The 24,181-nt window shown below is 39.2% G+C and overlaps 2 protein-coding genes across 2 annotated transcripts in view; both read left to right on the top strand.

Annotated features, from left to right (window-relative positions):
* Window positions 1-23,907, top strand: part of LOC149414510 (salivary endonuclease-like) — a 31,974-nt gene extending 8,067 nt beyond the window's left edge. Inside the window, exons 5-6 of the mRNA XM_089644211.1 lie at window positions 22,573-22,728; window positions 23,443-23,907. Of these exons, the coding sequence (XP_089500337.1) occupies window positions 22,573-22,728; window positions 23,443-23,694 (408 nt within the window). The 3' untranslated portion in view covers window positions 23,695-23,907. The remainder of the gene's footprint in view (window positions 1-22,572; window positions 22,729-23,442) is intronic.
* On the top strand, window positions 1,089-5,193 carry LOC149414511 (uncharacterized). The gene is made up of 6 exons (XM_089643890.1): window positions 1,089-1,123; window positions 2,837-2,977; window positions 3,060-3,221; window positions 3,439-3,707; window positions 4,287-4,355; window positions 4,938-5,193. Exons 1-6 carry the CDS (start codon window positions 1,089-1,091, stop codon window positions 5,072-5,074), a joined length of 813 nt encoding a protein of 270 aa, XP_089500016.1. The 3' UTR covers window positions 5,075-5,193.
* Window positions 23,908-24,181: the final 274 nt, after the last annotated feature.

Raw genomic sequence — 24,181 nt, 5'->3', positions numbered from 1 at the left:
TGTTTAGAATTTTTGGATATATACAGGGTGTCCGGAAACTCGTAGTACAAGCGGGAAACTGGTGAATCTACATCACATTTGGAGTCGATTTTGTAGTATATTTTTTTTTGATTTGAGCTTTCGTTATCGAGTAAATCGAGTTTGAAGTTGATTTTTTTTTTTTTTTTTTTTTTTTTTTTTTAATAAAATTCTTATAAATTATTACTGAAGATCAAAGTACCCAACTAATTAAAACTATTTGAAAGTAAAACAAATGAAGAAACTCGGATTTGAAGCATTATTTTGAAATCATCCTTCATTTAACCCGGTGTAATCATAAAATATTTCTGCTCTGCAGGGTTAAATCATCTGTTGTTCAACCCTAAACACCAGAAAAAAAAATTAACCCTCAAATAGCCGAAAAATATTTTTTTTTGGCTTTTTTTTTTTTTTTTTGAAAATGCTCAAATCAAAAAACTTTATGTTTTTTTGGGTTCCCCATGTGGTGTAGATTCTCCAGTTTCCCGCTTGTACTACGAGTTTCCGGACACCGTGTATATAATATATACATATATTACTGTGCATCTTGTACATACAATCTTGATTTAATACATATAACTGAGTTTGTTAATTTAAAAAATCTACTTTTTATTTTAATAATAAGAAATACTTATAAATGTTCATTGAAGATAAGAAGATATTATGTTGTTTTTTATGTTAATTAGGATAGATACTAATTTTGTTCAATAAATGTCATAATTATGTTTTCTTTACAAGCAAGTAATTTTAAAAACTGATTACCAAAGGAAAGATTGCTTTACATTTTTTAATGTATAAGACTGATTATAAAAAATATATATATATAATCAAGGTTTTTATTTCATGTAGTTCCCCCGCATTCATATTATTGAGAAATACATACAACGTAAGAAGCCGGATAGTCGGCGCTCTTTGCCGATTAGTCGCCGACTAATCGCCGACTACAATAGTGGCCGGATAGTCGGCTTTACCGACTAGTCGCCGACTAGTCGGAACATCTCTAATAAATATTGATATCCTGGAAAATGGAAATCCAAAAAAATATGATTACATACATACACTAGCTCACCATGGTTTTAAAAGCCTGGTTGATGAACCTACACGAGTATGGAATGAAAGCAAATCATGCATTGATCATATTTTTAGTAAAACTGATAAATTAACTCAAACCATTATTTACCCTTCTACACTGACTGATCACTACACAATACTTCTATCTATTAATAATAAAAATACATCTATAAATCAAAAAAAGAAATCTGTCATAGCAAAGTCTGAAACAAACTGGGAAAACGTTAAAATCGAGCTACAAATTGCTGACTGGTCAAACCTTCTTGGCAATGATGATACTGATGCTGCTTGGAATTATTTTATTGACTTTACTCAGAACATTATTCTATCAAACACCATAACGACAGAAAAAAAGATATCTCATAAAAATATTCATATTAAACCCTGGATTAGTCAGAACATTATCAACTCAATCAGGAAAAGAGACGAACTCCACAGAAAAGTAAGAAACCACCCCTATGATATCCATTTACATCGCTTCTACAAAAGATATCGTAACATTTGTAAAAATGTAATCCGTTATGCTAAAGAAGCATTCTATAAAAAGAAAATCGAGGAATGTAATAATGATTCCCGGAAATTCTGGCAGATTATAAACGAAATTACAAAAGCTAAAGCCTCGCACAATGTTAAAAACATTAAAGAATTAAACATTGACAGGATACCAATATCTTTTGCAGAACATCCAGAAAAAATTCTCAACTTTGCAAACAACTATTTTTGCAATATAGGCTCGAACTTAGCGAATAAAATCAAACAATCTTCATTTACTGCCGAAAAAACAGTATGGAATGAAAATGTCAATCAAGAAAACTCCCTTAACATAGTCAAGATAACAAGTGAAGATATAAGAAATACCATAGCCTCCCTAACCACTGGAACGATTTCGGTCGAAAAATCGACCACTTTTATTTTTCTGCGATTGATATCGGTCCAAAAATGGACCGATTTTTCTACCATTCGTAAAATATTTATTGTAATTATTTAAAACGTTTATATGGCCAGCTACTTGTTTTATCGAATAGCTGATAATATATTCTCTTTGTCTATGAACTTATCCGTTGTCTTTGAAGTGTTATTTAACGAGTTTTCGCGGTTTTTTTATGGCGTCCTGTCAAAAACATAATTATAAATTTTCAACATTCACGAAATTTTGGACTCTTCCTAAAATGCCGTAAGTAATTAATTAATTGGGTTTTTAACGCATAATTATATATCTGTGTAATCATGATTGACTTAACTATCTTTGAAATGCGTTTTTAATTCGTTTGTTTGTATTATATTGTTTTGGTTGAAGTTTTTGTGTAATATTACGTCAACTGAAGACGTCATCTGTTTTTGATTTACAATAATGTCTTAAATACTGCACTCGCGCATTTGAAATATAGATATTCCATCACAGTGATTCAAAACAAAGAGATATATATAAGTTTTATTTGAATTGGTTCATTATTAATACAGATATTTGCTAACCAATTATTTTAAGTCATATGTCAAAAAGTTGACTCTTTTTCACATGTAAAATGGTGTAAAGCCTTCGTCACACAATAAAAATCTAGTAATTTAGTTGTATAATTAATTAATTTGTTTACTTTTACCAAATTTGTGCAGTAACAGCTGTCGTCCAGGGAAAGGGATCACTCCACGACCCAATAATTATTTTCAAATTTTATATTAGTGCAATATTTAACAAAATTTAAACATTTTACATTACTTACATTAAGTGTTTTCAATTTAAAATATATAGAGTGGTGCTGACTGCAAGAGGTGGCAGAGGAAGAGGGAGAGGAAGAGGGAGAGGAAGAGGGAGAGGTGGGGTACGAGCTGGTGCCGGACTACCTGCACGTGGACGTCAACGCAGAGCTGCAATTGCAGCCTCGTCTGGAGTGTTAGTATTTTTTAATGTTTTTTTATGAAAGTACTTTGCTGTGGCCGTTGAACTCATCATATATTTGTATTTATTTAAACAGCGACCCTGCTTTGCTACTGGTGCGAGAGGATCGCGTCAAGGCCCTAAAGGCTGTTAGGGCCCTGCCTGCTTCCTTCCGGCTAGAGCTGGAAAGCCGAAAATTCAAGAAGCAGGCGGCGCGCATTTTGCTCCCTACCGCACCTCCAAGAAAAACTAAACAAAAGTAAGTAATCGTATTTAGATGCTTGATACAATATTATTGTTTTTTCCTGACAGCGTTCCACTCTTACAGTGAGAGTTGGTAAGATCAGCGCTCTGTGCATTTGGCACATTCAGTGCATATTTTACAGAGTTCTAATTTTATTGTTTATTTACATACTGTACATACTGTTTCACACGTGAATGAGAACAATTTATATGATTTATGTAAATGTTTTCAGAATTCCATCTCCGGAGAGAACAACGTGTCCCTTTTCACAAGGGACGCCTTCACCGTTGCCACGACCCGTACCACCACCGTGGATGTCCACTCCCGCACAGACCCAATCAACGGCTCCCAATGCACCAATTATGCCTATCCGTGCAGCATCTCCCGAGCCGTTACCTGGGACATCGCGGAGTGGGGAACTCTTCTCTCCGGAGGCCGGCTATCATAGCGAGTTGTGGGTGGACGTGCCATTCTACGAAGAATTGTCGGCGTTTGGGAACGGTGAGTTTATTTTTTGAAATGTCATACCAGGGGCTCAATATAAAATCAATTATCTATATTTTATATTGATATCCCTAGCACAGTTTCACTGTTGGTATATTGGCAGGAAATAAGCATAGTACTTAAAAATTCCACATAACAAACATACAAAATGTATTGTTGTTATGACGTGGATGCATCATTACACATCTTTTTTTTCTGTAACGGGTATTGCAGAGTGAGAAATAAGACATGCCGAACTTCTTTGCGAGGATTACATTTGATTCACCGGCTTCTAAACGGTGTAATACAGCATTTTTTTCTTAAATTGAAAAAACACTTTCGCTTCACGGGACTCATTGTGTCGAGCTTCCTAGTTAAAAGCGAGGCTGTATTGGTAGGTGGGTTTTGTAACCGGACAAATTATCATTAAAATAGGTCGCTTTACGTAGTTGGTCACTTTAAACGGATACGTTTTCCTACTAAAAGCTATGAAACCTTACTAGAGTTTACATTATCGTCACTTAAAACAGTAGACCGTTAAATGCAAAGTCATTATATCCAAATTCTACTGTAAATTTGTGTTTTCTTTTATTTCAGAGTCAGACATGGGCAGAAACAGTAACGTGGACGAGGCAGCTGTACTAGAAGAGTCTGTACTTGGAAACCGTGAGTTATAAAACTAACTAACTTACCTTCACGCCATTTCGGTAGGCAGAGAGGATGAACCACCATGCAACTCGATCTTGGCACACACACTCTTTTCTTCATTCCATACCTACCTGACTGTGCTATTCTGACTCCTGACATTGCCCGCCTCAAGTATTTGATTAAATTTTTTTTTTTTTTTTTATATGAATACCTCACAAGAGCCTCAGCTGGAGCCAGTGAGACTATGGCATCCCCAATCGGGGTATGTTGTGAGGCTGAAGGTAGCGGGGAGGGGAAGGAGGTGTGGCTATTCAGAACTGGTCACCAAACACGGCTAAAGCCATTTCAAGCAACGTTTCAATTCTGAATGGGGTCTTACACCAGGGCGATACTATGGGTATCTTCCACTCTGGAACGTGCCGCAAATATAATATATATTATTTTTAATGAATTTTGTGTGAAAATAACACTAATTATTCAAATATAATTTATTTGATTTGATCCCGCGACCATCGTATTGCGAGTCATAAGCCGTACCAGAGGCAGTGGGTTATCGTAATATAGGCTCATTAAATTAATTTGGGTTTTCTGTTGTTTCAGAAATGGATATGGACAGATCGAGCGACGAGGATGACGAAGCGAGCGACGTCGACCACGAAGAGAGCGATGAGGATACATGCCACCAATACCTTATCATAATATTATCAACGTTTCACCTAACTCCGCTATGGCCATAGACTTTAGTAGACAAGACCAGGTAGATAGTGAGGCAATGCGTTCGATTCTGCCGCCTGAAGGTTACTCTTTCGATTGGTCTAATGATATCTTACGGGATAAGGGAGACTTTCACAGGCACGCCAAGACCAACTTTCAATACCGACAAAATGGGCAAACCTTTCTTAAAATCTTTGATGCAGATTTCGTTGAACTGATCGCGAGAGAGACCAACAGGCAGTGGCGTAGCTACCTAGGGGCTACGCGGGGCAGTGCCCCGGGGCCCTCAAGCTCAGGGGGTCCTCGAATCCTTACCAGAAATCTCGATCGAACTGAACTTTTGTAAATTTCTCCAATTTTCAAATTCAAAATAAATATGACAGGTTGCAACTTGCAACTCCACTTTAATCATGACAACTCAGTTGAGAGAAATTCAAAAGTTATGCCTAGGGAATTCCCCTAAATTCTTTCTGTAGGTTGGCAGTGTTGTCAATTTGACGGATAGTTATAATAATAAGTGTTTTATTATCTTTTTTTTGTGTAACAAATAGATATAATGATATCCTCACTGGAATCTCCCGTGCTGAGGATTTCATTTACATATTATGTATAATTTAGTTATATTATTTATTTATTATTTTAGTATAGTTATATGTGCCTCATTCCCCAACGACACTTGTAGCGTATTAAAATATAGATAAAAAGAAGAAACCCAGTGGTGCATTTAAACGCAAACAACGCCAAGAAAGAGAAGATAGTAAACAAAAATTGCCCAAAATTGACAAGATTTTTAGTCAGCCTTCTGCAAGTACATCTGGCCAAAATATTTCTATTGATAGTGACTTAAATAATGTGGTAACTGCAGAGTTGATTGAGAAGCCTACTGAAGAAGATTAGACAATTATTGCAGTTGGAGATACCTCCGCCGCTGAACATGTGAACGTGGATGATGTTTGCATGACACACATAAGACCGGAGGGTTTGGAGGAACCACATTTCATATTTTTATTTGATAATACCTAATCAGTTTACATAGCAGTGGGGCCCCATTTTTTAATTTGCCCCAGGGCCCTTGGTTACCTAGCTACGCCACTGCCAACAGGTATGCAGATCAATGGATTGCGAAAAACCAATTTAAGCGTCATGCGCGTACCAATAAATGGGCTCCCACGAATAAAGAGGAAATGTATGTATTCTTGGCAATTTTAATGTATCAAGGTATTAGTCCCCTTCCTGTTGAAAAAGACTACTTCTATTCAAAAAAACTCACCGCCATGCCTTATTTCAGCCGAGCCATGGATTATAATCGTTTTCTTCTAATTAAAAAGTTCCTTCACTTCACCAACAATGAAAGTCTTTCTTCTGATGCACCATTATCTGTGCGAAGGTTACAAAAGATTCAGCCCGTCTTGGACCACCTCTCAAATAAGTTTGAGACTTTATACCTGCCCGAGCAAGACATCTCTCTGGATGAATCCTTACTCTGCTATAAAGGCCGTTTGGGATTCGTCCAGATGATCAAAACCAAAGCGGCCAGTGCGGGTATAAAGTCTTACGAGCTTTGTGAGTCTTTTTGAGTTTTTTTCTGTAAAGAGGCTTTTCCAGATCTAGTCACTAAACATAACTAAGCCAATTCAAGCAATGTTCAATTCTGAATGGTGGTCCCTCACCAGAGCGATACTCAGAATCTCATACTATAGCGAGGCACAATGATATTATTATGTATTGATTTTCTTAAATTATGAATAAAACAATAAACTGAATACATTTTTATTATGACAAAGTGTGTAAACAATGTTTAAATCAATATACTGCTCTTTCATTGTAACCATACAACTGTTATATTGATTTAAAAGGATATTAGGGCTTAATAAATAAATCAATTATTGGTTCCATCAATTATTTTCCCCTCACCCCTTTTTTTTCGATACCTTTGCGTTTAGATATAAAATTATCACTATGATTTTATTTGCACTCTACGGTCATACAAAGGTTTGATATATATACAAATTTATCATCATTTTACATATTCCGATTTACTCTATGTAGATTGACCTTAAGGTAGCTGTCAGAAGTGATTTTTCGTCAAATATTGGTGAATTTCATCAACTTTCAAAGTATCCCCCTGAAATATTGGCAATGTTTATATCTATGATATTGTGGGATTGAATGTCTATAGCGGGAATCGTCGGGAGAAGGAATCAGAAGGTATTTGAAGGGAAACACAATTAATTGTTGATCGATTTATTCACGTCTCAGGAGAAGCTCTGAGCGTCAAGTTTAAGTACACTGTTGACCGTGGGACGGGTACGTGGCTTCTGGCGGCGTGGTACGCTGCGCGTTCTCTCCTCCTGGCGGCGCTGTCGTCGCAGTCACGTGGTGGTTGGGGCCGTGTGCAAGACCTCCAGGGTTGTCGCAGAAAGGTAGGGTTGCCCCCTACAGTACTCCGCCCCCAGTAGCTGAGTCGGTTTGAGATTGAAGATTGAAGACGCAGCTGCGATACCTTTGAAGTCGGGCGTTGAAGTCGATCAGACACGGTTATTTTTGAATCGGGTTGTTTGGTGCGCCTTCTTTCAGGATTTGTCTTCTAATCCTATTGCGGCACCATCTCCACGTGAGGTATACTATGCCGGCGGTTACCAAGATGCAGAGTATGACGAGTGTAGAAAGCGAGAAGTGCTGTACGGTCGTATTCCCATCTTGGGTGACAAAGATCTCTTCCTTGGTCTGTTGTGAACCCATTGTTGGTTATTTTCGAACTGAAGATTGTTTGACTAATGCAAACTATATAATACAGCCAAAGGTACGTACTCAGCGAATTTGTCGGCAGAAGCGATTTTTGCTAAATCTGCTTTTCGTTGTACTCGTGTATATGAAGGGATTCTGCGAAATGCGCTGTGAATGTTTTGTTTATGTAAGCCGTTATCAGCATGATGTCATGCCATCCATTGTTCTCGAGAATGTTTTGAAATGCCTGGCGTCAGCGCTTATCGGAATGTGGCTTGTACCCGTGTTGTTGATAAGTTCAATACAGGGGTAACCAATCGTTGGTTAGTGATCTGTAAGAAAAAAAAAATAACAAATAAAATTATCCCAAAAAAAAAAAATCTTGTCACTTGTCGAGGCGATCCGGGAATCGCACACGTCGGCCTGAGCGTGTTGTGGTGTGAGTTTGATCAGTTTTCTCAAAGGTGTTGGGTGTGGTATTTGTCGTGTTTGTCGTTTTTGCTGCCATTTCTGTCGGTTCGGAGGTAATGTAGGCTGGTTTTAGTCGGTCGATAGTCACGGTGACTTCTCTGCCTTTAACACGAATCGTATACGTGCGTTCACTGCGGCGAATGACTTCGTGCGGACCACTGTACGGTAGTTGGAGTGGACTTTTCACCGTATCGTCTCTCAGGAAGACGTGAGTTGCTGTTGGTAGGTCCTTAAAGATGAATTGTCGCTTTTCACCATGGCGAGTGCCTTCTACTGGCCTTAAATCGTCGAAATGCTGTCTCAGTTCCTTGAGAAAGTTGCCGGTGTCGACTTCGGGTGCTGATGATGGACGTGCAACCAGAAATTCTCCTGGTAGGCGAAGTGGTTTACCATATACCAGTTCGGCCGACGAGGTTGCGAGATCGTCTCTCCAGGCTGCTCTGATGCCCATTAAAACAGTTGGAAGTACTTGTGTCCAGCGGTTGCTCTGATGGCATTTGATCGCTGCCTTCAGCTGGCGGTGTAACCGCTCCACCATACCGTTTGCTGCCGGGTGGTACGCGGTGGTGCGTATTTGGGTCGTTCCTGCCAGGTAATTTAATTGCCTGAACAGCTTCGACTCAAACTGTCTGCCTTGGTCGGTCGTGATGCGGAGTGGTGTGCCAAATCTGGTTATCCATCCTTCGTAAAATGCGCGTGCTACTGTCTCTGCCTCTTGGTCCTTGATGGGGAATGCCTCCGGCCACCTGGTGAATCTGTCTACGCATGTCAGACAATATCGACATCCCTCTGACATGGGCATGATGACGATGTCCACGTGGACATGCTCGAATCTGGATGCGGTTGTGGGGAAATCTCCAAGAGGTGCTGATACGTGTCTCGACACCTTGCTCCGCTGGCACTGGAGACAGTTACGTGCCCAATTCGTGGTGTCGGCTTTGATGGCTGGCCATACATAACGTTGAGTCATGAGTTTGGTCGTTGCCCTGATGCCTGGGTGAGCCAGTTGATGAACCGCATTGAATGCTGCCGGTCGAAACTTTTTCGTGACAAAGGGTCTGACTGTTGTTGTGGAGACGTCACAGTAGAGATCTGCATCGGTACCGGGGATGCGCACCTTCTTGAGCTGCAGGTTGGATCCTCCCTGAAGGCAATTCTCTAATTCTGCGTCGTTAACTTGGTCCGCTGCCAGCGCTGCATAGTCCAGAGGAGTATCGATTGCTTCGACTCTGGAGAGGGCATCTGCGACGATGTTATCCTTGCCTGCCACGTGAAGTATGTCGGTTGTAAACTGGCTGATGTAGTCCAGATGTCGGAATTGCCTTGGCGAGCATTTTTCAGCTTTCTGCTGGAAGGCAAAAGTGATTGGTTTGTGATCCGTAAAGATCGTAAACATCCTGCCTTCTACCATGTGCTTGAAGTGTTTGACGGCAAGGTATATGGCAAGAAGTTCTCTGTCGTACGCTCCATATTTTCGTTCGGCTGGGCTGAATTTCTTCGAGAAAAACCCAAGTGGCTCCCAGTTTCCGTTGACGCGCTGCTGAAGTGCGGCTCCAGCTGTGGTGTCAGAAGCGTCGCTAATGATGGATAGAGGAGCTTCGCACTTTGGGTGGGCGATTAAAGTTGCCTGAGCAAGGGCTTCTTTGCATTTGTCAAAGGCTTCTATGGTCTTCGATGTCCAGGGAACGGGTTGTTTGCCTTTTAGGTTCCCTTGTAGGAAATCGTTGAGTGGTGACTGGTCCTCTGCAGCGTGGGGCAGAAATCTCCTGTAGAAATTTAGTGCTCCCAGAAAGCGTCGAAGATCTTTGATTGTTTGGGGTCGGTTGTAGCTCCTGATCGCTTCCACCTTCTCGGGAAGGGGTGTGGTACCCTTGCTGGACACCAAGTACCCCAGGAACTTGACCTCGTGTACACCGAAGTGGCATTTTGCGACGTTGATGACAACACCGTATTCCTGTAATCGTTGGAATAATATTTCGAGGTGTGCCATGTGTTCCTCTTCTGATGATGAGGCTATGAGGATGTCATCAATGTAGGCGTAGCAGAAGTCGAGTCCACGCGTTACTTCGTCGATGAAACGTTGGAAGGTTTGGGCTGCGTTGCGGAGGCCGAAGGACATCATGGGGAACTCAAACAGACCAAACGGTGTGGATATGGCCGTTTTCGGGATATCTTCCTGTGCCACTGGAATTTGGTTGTACGCTCTCACGAGGTCGATGGTGGAGAATATTCGAGTGCCGCTCAACGACTGAGCAAAATCCTGAATGTGGCGAACAGGGTAGCGGTCTGGAATAGTCCTGGCGTTCAGGCTCCGATAATCTCCGCACGGTCGCCATTGGTCGTCTTTCTTGGGTACCATGTGTAGAGGCGATGCCCAACAACTCTCAGAAGGACGAGCTATTCCAAGGTATACCATTGTCTCAAACTCCTTTTTGGCCAGCTTCAACCTGTCGGGGGCGAGGCGGCGTGGTCGTTCGCTTACTGGAGGTCCTGGAGTTGTTCTGATGTGGTGCCTAGTCTCGTGTCGAACTTCCCTCCTGGTACCATCCGGGCGCGTCAGGTCAGGAAATCGTTGCAACAGAATGTGGTAGGGTGACGTACCTGTGACTATCTTTATGGAAGGAGTGTTGTCGTTGCTCCTGGTCCCTGTCGTGGTCAGGTTCGTCACTTGATCGAGTAGTTTTCCGTTGCGGACGTCAACCAGCAAGTTGAATTTTGCCAAGAAGTCCACGCCGATGATAGGCTTGGAGACATCAGCGATGACGAAACTCCAGGTGAAGTCGCGTCTAAGCCCCAAATTGAGGGTAAGTGTCAGGTTTCCGTAAGTGGCGATGGTGCTTCCGTTCGCGGCTGCCAGCTCGTAAGATTGTTTAGGAGGTCGTCCTCGTACTAAGGTCCGTGGGTATACGCACAGGTCCGCGCCCGTGTCCACGAGGAATTGTGTGCGTGTTACCCGGTCTGTGACGAAAAGGCGACTTAATTTCGGTGGGCTGCAGGTACTGGTCGCCATCAGTTGTAGCCCTGGGCGTTTCCCTGTGCGTATTTACAGGGCTCCCGGCACCGTTGGGCATTAGCTCCGAAAGTTGCGTGGTACCAGCATACGTCCGATGGTTGCGTACCCCTGGCACGACTGCGGCTACGGAAAAGTCGCGACCTAGAGCGGTTATCGCGGCGAACTGGGCTCATATCCCTGGGTTGACGATCCCTGACTTCGAGGGCGGCGATTTTCCCGCGCAGTTCGTCTATCGCATCCATTAAATTTGCCTCCGTGATCGATCTTGGAGAGAAAACTTCGCTGGCGGAGGGCATTGTCGCAAGGTCGTCGATGGCATCGGCGAGGTTAGCCATTTTATCCAGCGGGGTGTCCTGTTGTGTGGCGAGGACCACCCGTGTGCTGTGAGGTAGTCGGCCCATCCACAGAGTCCTCAATACTTCGTCAGACACTGTGTTGCCGGCGAGGGTGCGCAGGTGCCGGAGGAACTGGGACGGCCGCCGGTCTCCTCGTTCCTCGTGCTCCAGGAGTCTCCTCGTCTTCTGCTCTTGCGTGACACTGAGGCGTTTAATGAGCTCACTCTTGAGCAAAGCGTAGGCTCCGACATCCGGTGGTGCCACTATTATGTCTCGCACTTCCTGGGCGTAAGCTGGATCTAGGGCTCCTAGGACGAAACCGAACTTGGAGGCATCTACAGTCACCCTTGCCGCCTCGAAACTGCGCTCTACCATCGCGAACCACAGTTCCGGATCCGTTGGGCAAAAAGGCGGGATGCGAACCGCCACGCGATCCACTTCCGGCGCGGCGGTAGGTGCGGGCGTGGGTTTAGATGCGGCCGTGGCGGTCGGTGCGGGGGTGAGGGGTTCTGTCGGCTCAGGCGGCACGCTGCCGCCTTGTTGCGTCATCTTTTTGCTGCACAAAATCACTCACTTAATCAATATACAACTGATTTAAAATGTTCGTCTGATACTCCTGACGCAGTGATCGTCTCTTTGGCACTCGGGAATGCGCCAGGAGGAAAGTTCAGATGATTACACTTCACTAGATCGCGTGTTCACTGTCGGAAGGTCACCAATGTGGGATTGAATGTCTATAGCGGGAATCGTCGGGAGAAGGAATCAGAAGGTATTTGAAGGGAAACACAATTAATTGTTGATCGATTTATTCACGTCTCAGGAGAAGCTCTGAGCGTCAAGTTTAAGTACACTGTTGACCGTGGGACGGGTACGTGGCTTCTGGCGGCGTGGTACGCTGCGCGTTCTCTCCTCCTGGCGGCGCTGTCGTCGCAGTCACGTGGTGGTTGGGGCCGTGTGCAAGACCTCCAGGGTTGTCGCAGAAAGGTAGGGTTGCCCCCTACAATATATATCTCATTTTAAGCTTTATTTCCTCGTTTTGCACGTTATATAAAAACATGTTGACAAATCTCCAGTTCTAATTTACAATTATTTAAAAAGTAGCACCATGATTTTGACATCGTGAAATAGGCTCTCTGTATAATTCATCAAATGAATAAAATAAAGCCAACACGGCGACTATGCTTATTAATAATTGTAGACATTTAAGGTATCTTCCTAACGTTATACCAGTTTTTGTGGTAAATTTATTATATAGTATAATACAGTGATTTCAATTTTACACGTCACGCACTCAAATTTTAAAAAATTATTTTCTAACCAAACTTTTGAAGAGAGCATAACGTACAAAAAAATATTTTTCTATTACATTCTTGCATTTGTGGTTATCAAACAGGCCATAGAGAACATAAAAACGTAGAAAATATTCTATAAAGATATTTAAAACTGCCACTGGCGGCAATTTCAAATCACATAAACGCTAATTTCGCGCATTTATAAAGTTTAAGATTTTTTAATAATTTATCTATCAATTCTAAAAATACAGAATAATTATGAAAATATAGGTGAATTCATTGGCTGTATAGCACTACAATCAGTTTTATGTCTCCGTATTAAAATTCGGAGGTTTGATTTTTTTTATGTTGGCGGAAAATATTCAAATTCGTCGCCAAAAAACCGCGAGCAATCGGAGAAAAAAGTTTTTTGACGCGCGATCGTTCGAGTGGCTACACAAATACCTCATCGGGAAATGAACTGATATCAAACAGAGCAATTAAATATCTACTAAATGAGCTAATCTACCCACTGACGTACCTTGTAAATCTTTCAATAAGAAAAGGTATTTTTCCCACACGTCTTAAAGTTGCTACGATTATTCCAATATACAAAAGCGGTCCCAAAAATGATATATCTAACTATCGACCAATTAGTCTATTACCTATACTATCGAAAATATTGGAAAAAGTAATAAAAAAACAAATGGTTAAATTTTTGGATAAAAATAAAATATTATCAACGACACAATACGGTTTTAGGGAAAACCTGGGTACTGGTGATGCTATAGCTAAAGTAACAAATACAATTATAAAAAAACTGGATGAAGGTAAAAAATGCTTGGCAGATTTTATTGACCTTCAAAAAGCTTTTGATACAATTGACCATGAAATACTATTTTTTAAATTAAAAAAAAATGGAATAACACAAACAACTCTAAATCTAATTAAAAGTTACTTAACTGGAAGAGAGCAGTATGTACAAATTGGTAATAAAAGTAGCAAAACTCTATCAATCAAGTACGGTGTCCCTCAAGGAAGCGTATTGGGTCCAATACTATTTCTCATTTATATTAATGACCTTATGAGTCTTCCCATTGAAGGAGACATAATGAGCTTTGCAGATGACACTGTCATTATATTCTATGAACAAAATTGGACAAGCACACTGTAAAGTATTAAATACAACGGCCAATGGAAGACAGGAAACCCCGCACCCCCGCTCTCTCCCGGACCCCCGCAAACACGTGCCCACCGAACATTTGGACAGGAAACCCCGCACACCGCTCCCTACCGGACCGTCGCTAAGGAGCCAAATGCACGTAGGCCATCAAAGATATAAAAACCAAGGAAGCCGCCCGCTAACGACAGTTAGGAACCAAAACCCGAGGGAATAGGTCACGCGGGGACGCAACGATATCCCGACCAGCGCGCGAACTCTAGATTATACGATACACTTAAAACACAAGCTCCCGTACAAATGGTAACAAGCTCGTGCAGTGATGAACATTTTACAAATACCTATCTAATCGGATCTCCCGGACTCAGTGCTTGAACGGTACAATAGTAACAAGCTTGTGTAGTGATGAACATTTTACAAATACCTATCTAATCGGATCTCCCGGACTCAGTGCTTGAACGGTACAATAGTAACAAGCTTGTATAGTGATGAACATTTTACAAATACCTATCTAATCGGATCTCCCGGTCTCAGTGCTTTAACGGTACAATAGTAACAAGCTTGCGCAGTGATGAACATTTTACAAATACCTATCTAATCGGATCTCCCGGACTCAGTGCTCGAACGGTACAATAGTAACAAGCTCGTGCAGTGATGAACATTTTACAAATGCCTATCTAATCGGACCTCTCGGACACAGTGCGAGACAACCATCGGACACAGTGCGAGACAACCCAGCCTGCGGCTCCCCCACCGGGCTAAGATAGCCCTAGGCCTCCCCACGGCGTCGCTCACCAAACCACTACAACCTCCAAGCGTCGAACTACGGATTCCCCCTTTACGTCATTGACATCTTCGAACGGTAATAGAGCCAATATAGGTAGGGACTATATTTGTATAACCTGTCCCTAAAATGCTTTACTAATGCAATGGTTTTGGGTTGAGTGCAATTCTAAAACGTTACACTGGCGCTCAACGAAATCATCAGTATCATTGTATTGGTATGGCTTTTACGAAGTTTATAATATGTATATAATTGTGTTTGTTTAATGTTATCCGTCGCCAGAAATATATTATGTGACATAATCTTGAATACCTATTACAAAGTAATTCAGATCGGAACGAAAATCACCGCGCGAGTTACCGACGGCAACTTGAATAAATCAAATTCTCACTATCTCGTCATAAATACAGTCTCATAATTACCGCTTAATTGCACCTTTTTATACATCTGTTAATTTATACTAATCATACAAATTTGATATGGATTCCCAAACCCCAATTTTAAATTTTGAAAACAGTTCAGCAGCGGTAATTAAAAAGCTGGAAATGATCGCCATTTACGACTTGGTCGCGGATGCCTTAACGAAAGCTTACCAGCAAAACGCAAACAGGTATAATCTCCGTCATAAGATTGTACATTATAAAATCGGAGAAATCGTTTGGCGTAAAAATAATGTTCTATCGAATAAAAGTATGTTTTTTTCCGCAAAATTGGCAGCACGTTTCATCCGAAGCAAGGTTATAAAAAAAATATCAGACACCGTCTATTGTCTAGCGGACATGAACGATAAGTACATAGGAAGATTTCACGTGAAAGATATAATTAAATCAGAATCCCCTTAAAATAATATTAAAATAAAATACCGTAAACGCCTCGCTCACTCCAATTTTAATTTCCCCACCTTTTACCACAGTAATGATTTAGATAAAATATGCGTGTCATAAGCATGGTACGGAACTTAGCTTTTTCATAGTATCAAATCGTATGTATGGTCTCTGGCAAGTTTGTTTGTCACATCAAATAGAGGAGTGCACGCCTCGAGATGAGACAAATTAACGTTGGCTATCATGCATTACGTTCACACAACCACTGCAATAAGGACCCAATTGTCAAGCGGTTTGTGAAACTTAGGTATATATATATAATTATATTTTTTTTCTTTCTCCCTCTTACCCATAAATCTCACTTCAATAATTTACAAATCGACTTTTACAAGCTTAAAGTTTCATAATGGTTTACATGTCTCCCATAACCAGTTAGAAATAAAAGAAAAGAAACGTAAATTAATAGTAACATAAATAACTTCAAAAAAAGACATGTTGGCGCTCAATTTTTTTTTAAATTATTCTTCTACCCCACGTAATTCTCATTATTTTTAAACGTAAAGACATAATCACAGTGATAATAAGTGATAATACCCGGACGTGACACGAAGGAGAATCTCGTATACACGGATAAACTGTTTACTTTGTATAATTAATAGGTATTGAAGATTAGTCCAGAAGGACATTTTCTTGTCAATGTTATGCCTAATTGTAATCATAAGATTATTCAAAGTATATGTACAGGGGTAACCCCCATCTCAGTCAGAGGAAGTCCCCTCTGAATTTGTTATAATTGTGTATTCCTGTTATGCACAATTAATTATAAGTCACACGCCTGTCAGGTGTTATTCTTACCTTGATGAAGTTTTATTGTTGGCTCAGTGTAAGCCATTGTGCCTTACTCAGTCGACCACCAAGTCAAAACAATAGATTTCGCTGTTTTGTTTTACATGAATAAATTGTTTTATTACGTTTAATAACGTGATACCTTTTTGGTAATAATTTCAGTTTATTAAAACTGACAAATAAATTGTTTTAATTACGTTTAATAACGTGGAACCTTTTTGTAATAATTTCAGTTTATTAAAACTGACAATTAAATTGGTTATATGTTTGACCTTTATTGCATTAATAACGTGATATCATTTTATACGACACTTTCAGTTCCTTAAAATCTATTGTATATAAATTGTATTATTATTATTATTATTATTATTTTAATTTTTTTGTTTGTTTTTCTTTTTGGTTCTTGTTGAGGGGACAAATCGTCCAAATAACCAGTTCCACGAGTCTCAATGTCTATAAGCGACCCCCTAGGTCACCTGTTTTACTTATTAGAAAAAAGTTTATTTATTATTCCAATGTATAAAAAACTCAGCAATGGCGAATAGTTTTTTTTTGTAACAATTTATAAACATTAGTTTATAAAATTTAAAACAAATTATTGGTTTTCTTTTATCATTTTCAGTATAAAAAAAATTGTTTTTTTTTTGTATAATTACACCGTACTATCAATGATTTCTAGACCTTAGTCTGGTCAAATTCAAGTAGTAAGACTTGCTTCATTATTATTAACTTTGTTCTTATTTCATGTTGTTCAAACTCTATAAACAAATAAATAATAGTGATAATCTTAGGCTCATACATTCGTCCATGTCATAGTTGTATAAGATAAATTTTTATTAATAATTGTTATTTTCGTAATAAAACTCAATTACGATTTGTAAAGAGTTCCCTCTTTTGCATAATTTCTAATTTATAAATTTTCAAATATAGCCACATCACAACCTAATTAGTTAATCTTTTTGCTCTGTTATACTTTCTCATCGCTTTCAGCACAAACCATCTCACACATTTTTTGGGTGGTTGCATTACATCTTTCTTACTAGTTTTTATTATTTACAAATTATTATTTCCCTTACTAATCACATTTAGATTCTAAACATAAAAAGGGACACTCACACCTTCACATTTATATTCTGTATTCTGTACTTACCCGTAAGTTAATTATAAGTAACATTTAAGTTTTCTTCTTGTTTATGTAGTCTGTAACTAGTTCTTTTCAATCAACTTTTGCTTTAGCTGGCTCTTAGGCAGTTAACTTCTAGTTTTGGTTTAGGTATTGGCTCTAAGGTAGGTGAATATTTTTTTTTTTTTTTTGTTCTTTTTTTTATTTTTCCGAAAAAGGGGGATAGTGTAAAGTATTAAATATAACGGCCAACGGAAGACAGGAAACCCCGCACCCCCGCTCTCTCCCGGACCCCCGCAAACACGTGCCTACCGAACATTTGGACAGGAAACCCCGCACACCGCTCCCTACCGGACCGTCGCTAAGGAGCCAAATGCACGTAGGCCATCAAAGATATAAAAACCAAGGAAGCCGCCCGCTAACGACAGTTAGGAACCAAAACCCGAGGGAATAGGTCACGCGGGGACGCAACGATATCCCGACCAGCGCGCGAACTCTAGATTATACGATACACTTAAAACACAAGCTCCCGTACAAATGGTAACAAGCTCGTGCAGTGATGAACATTTTACAAATACCTATCTAATCGGATCTCCCGGACTCAGTGCTTGAACGGTACAATAGTAACAAGCTTGTGTAGTGATGAACATTTTACAAATACCTATCTAATCGGATCTCCCGGTCTCAGTGCTTTAACGGTACAATAGTAACAAGCTTGCGCAGTGATGAACATTTTACAAATACCTATCTAATCGGATCTCCCGGACTCAGTGCTCGAACGGTACAATAGTAACAAGCTCGTGCAGTGATGAACATTTTACAAATGCCTATCTAATCGGACCTCTCGGACACAGTGCGAGACAACCATCGGACACAGTGCGAGACAACCCAGCCTGCGGCTCCCCCACCGGGCTAAGATAGCCCTAGGCCTCCCCACGGCGTCGCTCACCAAACCACTACAACCTCCAAGCGTCGAACTACGGATTCCCCCTTTACGTCATTGACATCTTCGAACGGTAATAGAGCCAATATAGGTAGGGACTATATTTGTATAACCTGACCATAAAAATCAACAATATATGTATACTTCTATGTCTAAAAATAATTTGTTTCTTTTAACAAACCTATCCAATACAATGATACTTGGGTTGAGAACTGCACGCCTGAGAAATCGAGCATAGCCGCGGGGCGATTAAGTCACATAAATCAAGGTAAGCCAGTAAGGTTTCCAGAGGTAAGAACTCCAAATTATAAAACGTTACAACACATAAAAAAGCGGAGCAAGGTCTGACCGTACTCCAAAACTGGTTAAAAGCAAACTCCCTTACATTAAATGTGAGTAAAACTAAATATCTAACTTTCTCTAAAACCAACAGAGGTCAACCAACGAATGAGCATACACTCAAATTACATGAATGTCTAAATAAATATCCGCAATGTTCTTGCCCGCATATAGTCCAAACTAAAACAATTAAATATCTTGGGATCGTAATTGACGACAAACTTCATTGGGATGCACACATCGAAGGAACCTCAAAAAAGCTAACAAAACTCATCTATTTCTTCAAAAAATTACGAAATATCTTGTCAACTACAGATCTAAAGAGAGTATATTATGCGCTATGCCACTCTCTACTGGAATATGGAATAATAGGATGGGGCTCAGCATCATCAAACCATATTAAACTACTAAAGAAAACTCAAAATTGGATCATAAAGACCATATTAAAGCTCCCCGTAAGGACGCCAACTACTGATATTTTTAATCTGTTTGATGTTCCAAGTTTACAAAAAATCTATGCTAAAAATATTCTAGTTCATCACTTAAAAAATAAACCAGAGGCAAACCCCTCTCACGATCATAAAACCAGAGCCAAGCAAACAGACATGCTAAATATTCCTAAATGTAATTCTACCTTTGGACAAAGAAACTCTGAATTTTTAGCAATTAAATTATATAATAAACTCCCTCTCAACATCAAACAAAGGAAAACGAAAAATAACTACATTAAGGACATCAAATCTTGGCTTAAGGAAATATCGGAAGAAGAACTAACTAATATATTTAAAACATCATCTTAGTTGCTGAAAACGTATTCTAACATATTTAGTCCCCCTCAGCACAGGATCTCCTAGTGAGGAGGACTTCAATGATCTGTTTTAATTTTATTTATATATTTTATTTCATGTGCCATACAAAAATGTACCTAATTATTTTAAAAAGTAACTAAATAAAAAAAAAATAAAAAAAAATAAAAAAATAAAAAAAATAAAAAAATAATAGTGACATATATGAATTAAAATGTGACCACGCCGACTGCAACGCTACTTATATCGGACAGACGGGAAGGCTAAATCAACTAGATTAAAAAAACATAAAAGATGTTATAATAATAAAAGCACTTTTTCAAAATTCGCAGAACATCTTTTAGTGAATAATCACGTCCCGCTTGACAACAATGAACTTAAACCCTTACATATAGAAAGAAAGGGCAATAGTTTAAATTTGCTAGACAATTAGAAATCAATAAAAGAACCAATGACCCTAATATTACGTTAGTTAAAAAGTAAAGAAAATTATTTACTCCCCGCTTCTTAGTATTTTCACAAAACCTAAACAATATAACACATTTAAATACATTAATAGTAGATACATCATTATTAAACAATAAACATAACATTACTGTGTGGAAAACAGACTTCAAATTACCTCACAGAATATGAAATCTATTGTCACAATTATTTTATCAGTAAATCGGTTTAACCGGTAGTAATCATTTTAAATTGGTAGGGGGTAAAATAGAACCATATAAATTAGTCGTCTAAACGTGGTTATAACCACAGTTTAAAAATGGCCTTGAAAGCCGAAACAGCTGAAACAATAACAAAAAACAAAAAATACTCGCTGAACTTACTCTAAGTTTTCCAAAAAATAATACGTAGGGGCAACTGCTGTACCTGTGGACAAAATCCCGATTTTTCAATAAAACAATATTTTTAATTTTTTAGGTGTAACATTTTAATTAGATTATTTTTTTATTTGGAAAAGAAATAGTTAAGACACAATAATTACTAATAATAATTTATTTTAACCACTTCAGTGTCGAGTTATTAACATTTATAAAAAAACGGCATATTTGTCCATAGGTACAACTACCCAATGTACCTATGGACACACATCATTGTACCTGTGGACGCGTTTGTACTTGTGGACAGTAATAATATAAATAAACAAAAAATAAAGATATATAAGAAAGAAACCGTCTTAACTTAACAAGTAATAATAATAACATTTTAATGGTGTGCATTCCGTTAAATAGTCTTATTTATTAGCATCACACGCAGCTCTGTATAACTCTTCCGAATCAATACTATCCTGATCTCCATCAGTATCTTCAGATAGTATAAAGAATCTCTGGCATATGAAAGAATTCTCGTCATCTGAATCTGAATAATTCTCTTGTGTGCACTTAGAGTGAAACACACTTAGGACGGGTTGCTTCGGAGTATTTGAACAATTCATCAAATTTCAACGTTCATTTTCAAGTTCTGTGAAAGATTTTTTCTGTTTTTCTGTTTTTTTCAGTTTTGTCAAGCAACTAGCCTATAATGATATACTAACAGAACTTGAATTGGACTTTCACAGATCCCAGAAATGAACGTTGAAATTTGATGAATTGTTCAAATACTCCGAAACAACCCGTCCTTAGGACGGGTTCTGACGGGTTCGGACAAGTTCTGTGAAAGATTTTTTCAAGTTCTGTTTTAATTTCAGTTTTGTCAAGCAATTAGCCTACAATGATATAATAACAGAACTTGAATAGAATTTTCACAGAACCCGAAAATGAACGTTGAAATTTGATGAATTGTTCAAATTCTCCGAAACAACCTGTCCTTAGAGTGGTAATAACCTTGGCATAAGTTACATGTCAGGATGTTAATTTTGTTTTCATATTGTCTACAAACTGTGCATATAACAAGCGTAACATCGCTTATTATTTTAATCTTGCTGGTGCTGGGCTTGTCTAAATCAATTAATGTTTTATCTTTGATGCTGGGACCTTTTGAACCCTTTAAGCTTTATTTTTTCCTCCCCTTACATTATTAGCCTTTATTTTGTTGTGATTTCTTTTTAAAGATGCGTTCATTATCTCATTTTTTTCGGGGGTGTCTGTCAGTATTCTAGTCCTACAAGGTTTTCTTCCTTGTTTTTCTGTCTTCCTGGGTGGTGCTTTAGGGAATGTACATACACGCACTATATAACTATAAATGCACTTGAAATAGAAACAAAAAAAATCTTAAACTTTAAAAGATATATTGATTGTACCTGTGGACAGTCCACAGGTACAATCATCGTGTTGTCCACAGGTACAATTTTGACATTATAAGCTAAAATTGTTATAATGGCTAAGATAATCTACTAAGAAGGTTTAAATATCGTCAATGGATATATGATATGTTATTTCTCAAGTAAAACTAAATACATATCGAAATTTGTGATTCGGGTATTAGGAAAAACCGTTTCAATATGGTAATTAACTAACTTTTTATTAAAAAAATATTGTAGTTTGCTGCGCTTTCCAAGTTGGGACAGAAGAGAAATGGCCGTTAGTCAGTGTTGCCATATAACAAAATTACTACATGTTAATATTTTTTTTGTAATTTTAGGTTGTACAGTTTGTGAAATATGCATAGTGTCCATAGGTAAAACCGTCCACAGGTACAGCAGTTGCCCCTATAATTTATTTATGTCTTTCGGTTTTTTTCAAGGTAAATCGACGAATAATAGATGTTTATCTTGCACGAAACAAATTTAATATACTAAAAAATGTCTTTCCTACGATTTTTTTAATAAATTTGTAGAATTAGTTACCAAATCAAAAAACCGAGATGTAAAAACGAGAATCTCGCAAGTAATCCATTAACGTCGCTATCATAATGTTTCAGAACTTGAGATTGCGTATTGGGGCTGCAAACGCAAGGACTAAGGTCTACACCGGCACCTGGGGCATCCTTCAACTGAAGGACAACAGTGGAACTGCAAGGAACCTTTACCTCAGTCCTTCAGGAAATAAAATCCCTGTGCCGCTGTGGTACTACAAGGTAAGATATTTCACATCTCTCTCTATAAAGATGTGAAAATTTTGGACCCGATAATTGGTGCTGATGTCAAGTTAAAAAATAATTCTCAACATATATATTTTTTAGATTTCTCATCCAAAAACACATACAACTACAATTTTTAATTTTAGGCTGTCTGTGGCAGGACATCGTCTGCCTGGGCCTATGCATTATAATATAATATAATTAAAAATTGTCACGTCTGATGAGCATGGACCCTTGTCAACCATCAGGGCTATGATGGGGCTAAAGCAAGGAGGTCAGAATGTGTGATAGCATTGAAGAACCTTGATCATGTCATGTCTGAGGATGTTTGGAGAGTCCGCTAGCGGTGAGCAGGACGACAAGTCCCCGCGAAATCCGAATGAGTTAGCTCCGGGTAGAAATTCGTGAAAAGGAGTGCGCGAGGCTATTTTCAATTAACCAGCATCTATGGAACGTTTGGCAGGCTACGCGGGAACAATCAGACTCATCTCTGTGTCACCCCAACAGTATCCTGGACAATCCAGTGCAGTCTACAGCAATCTAGATACAAGCAACAATCTAAATGACAGAGTCCTGATATTGCTGTTTCATTAAGTAACTGTAGTTGATATTCATTACCACCTGTCTTCCGAGATAACACACTGTGTAAATTACAGTCTATTGACTACGAAACATTTCACCATCTCATTAAAACCTACTTATCACTTGCAGGTAGTACACGAGCCCAGCACCGGCAAGGCCACCGCCTTCCTGGGACTGAACAACCCGCACGTGACTCTTGCCGAGGCGCGAGCTCTGGCGTTCTGCACCGACCGGTGCGCCGGCAACACCGCATTCAGTTGGCTCAACTGGCAGAACACCAACGTGGGCATGGGCTTCAGTATCTGCTGCAATATCGCGGACTTCAGAGCGGTCGTCACCCGCCTGCCCGCCTTCACCGCTAACGGCGGACTTTTCTCCTAGACGTCTGTGCAACCTGACTTCAGATTTGTGCAACTTAACCTAAGCGTTTTACAACTCAAACTAAGATTTGTGCAATCCAACCTAATTAATAACCTAATTCCATTTCCAACTGGCAGAATTTTTGTGTGGGTATTTAGCATTCACAATAACATCGCCGAAATCAATCACTAGGTTGCTCACCGCTGCCATTGGACATCTAGTAGACATCTGCGCAACGTGGTTGGAAGTTGGCGTAGTTGGAAGAATGTTAGTAATTTATTAATAATTAGATTTTTTTGTGTAATTTCGAAAACTGACAATTGGCCGGCATTATCGTTCTTCAACAGATCCATAAATTCGATCTCATTGGCCGTATTTATTTTTTTCTTAAAAATTGAGGTACACGTTTAACGTTCTTAGATGCACGAGCTGTGTGAGTCGGAGATGCTTCCAAAAAATATTAAATAAAATAAAACTTCTTAACCTTAGCTTTACTAACAATTGTAAC

The sequence above is a fragment of the Hesperophylax consimilis genome, chromosome 20 (assembly GCF_061612785.1).
Source record: "Hesperophylax consimilis isolate HC1 chromosome 20, BYU_Hcon_1.0, whole genome shotgun sequence".
Taxonomy (NCBI): Eukaryota; Metazoa; Arthropoda; class Insecta; order Trichoptera; family Limnephilidae; genus Hesperophylax; species Hesperophylax consimilis.
This window is presented reverse-complemented; position numbering and strand designations above follow the sequence as displayed.

Excerpts from the sequence above, each read along its gene's own strand:
- LOC149414511 (XM_089643890.1), top strand. The coding sequence starts at position 1,089 with ATGGTTTTAAAAGCCTGGTTGATGAACCTACACGA. Across the intron at positions 1,124-2,836 it reads TGGTTGATGAACCTACACGA|AGTGGTGCTGACTGCAAGAG; the intron begins GTATGGAATGAA and ends TAAAATATATAG. Across the intron at positions 3,222-3,438 it reads CCAAGAAAAACTAAACAAAA|AATTCCATCTCCGGAGAGAA; the intron begins GTAAGTAATCGT and ends AAATGTTTTCAG.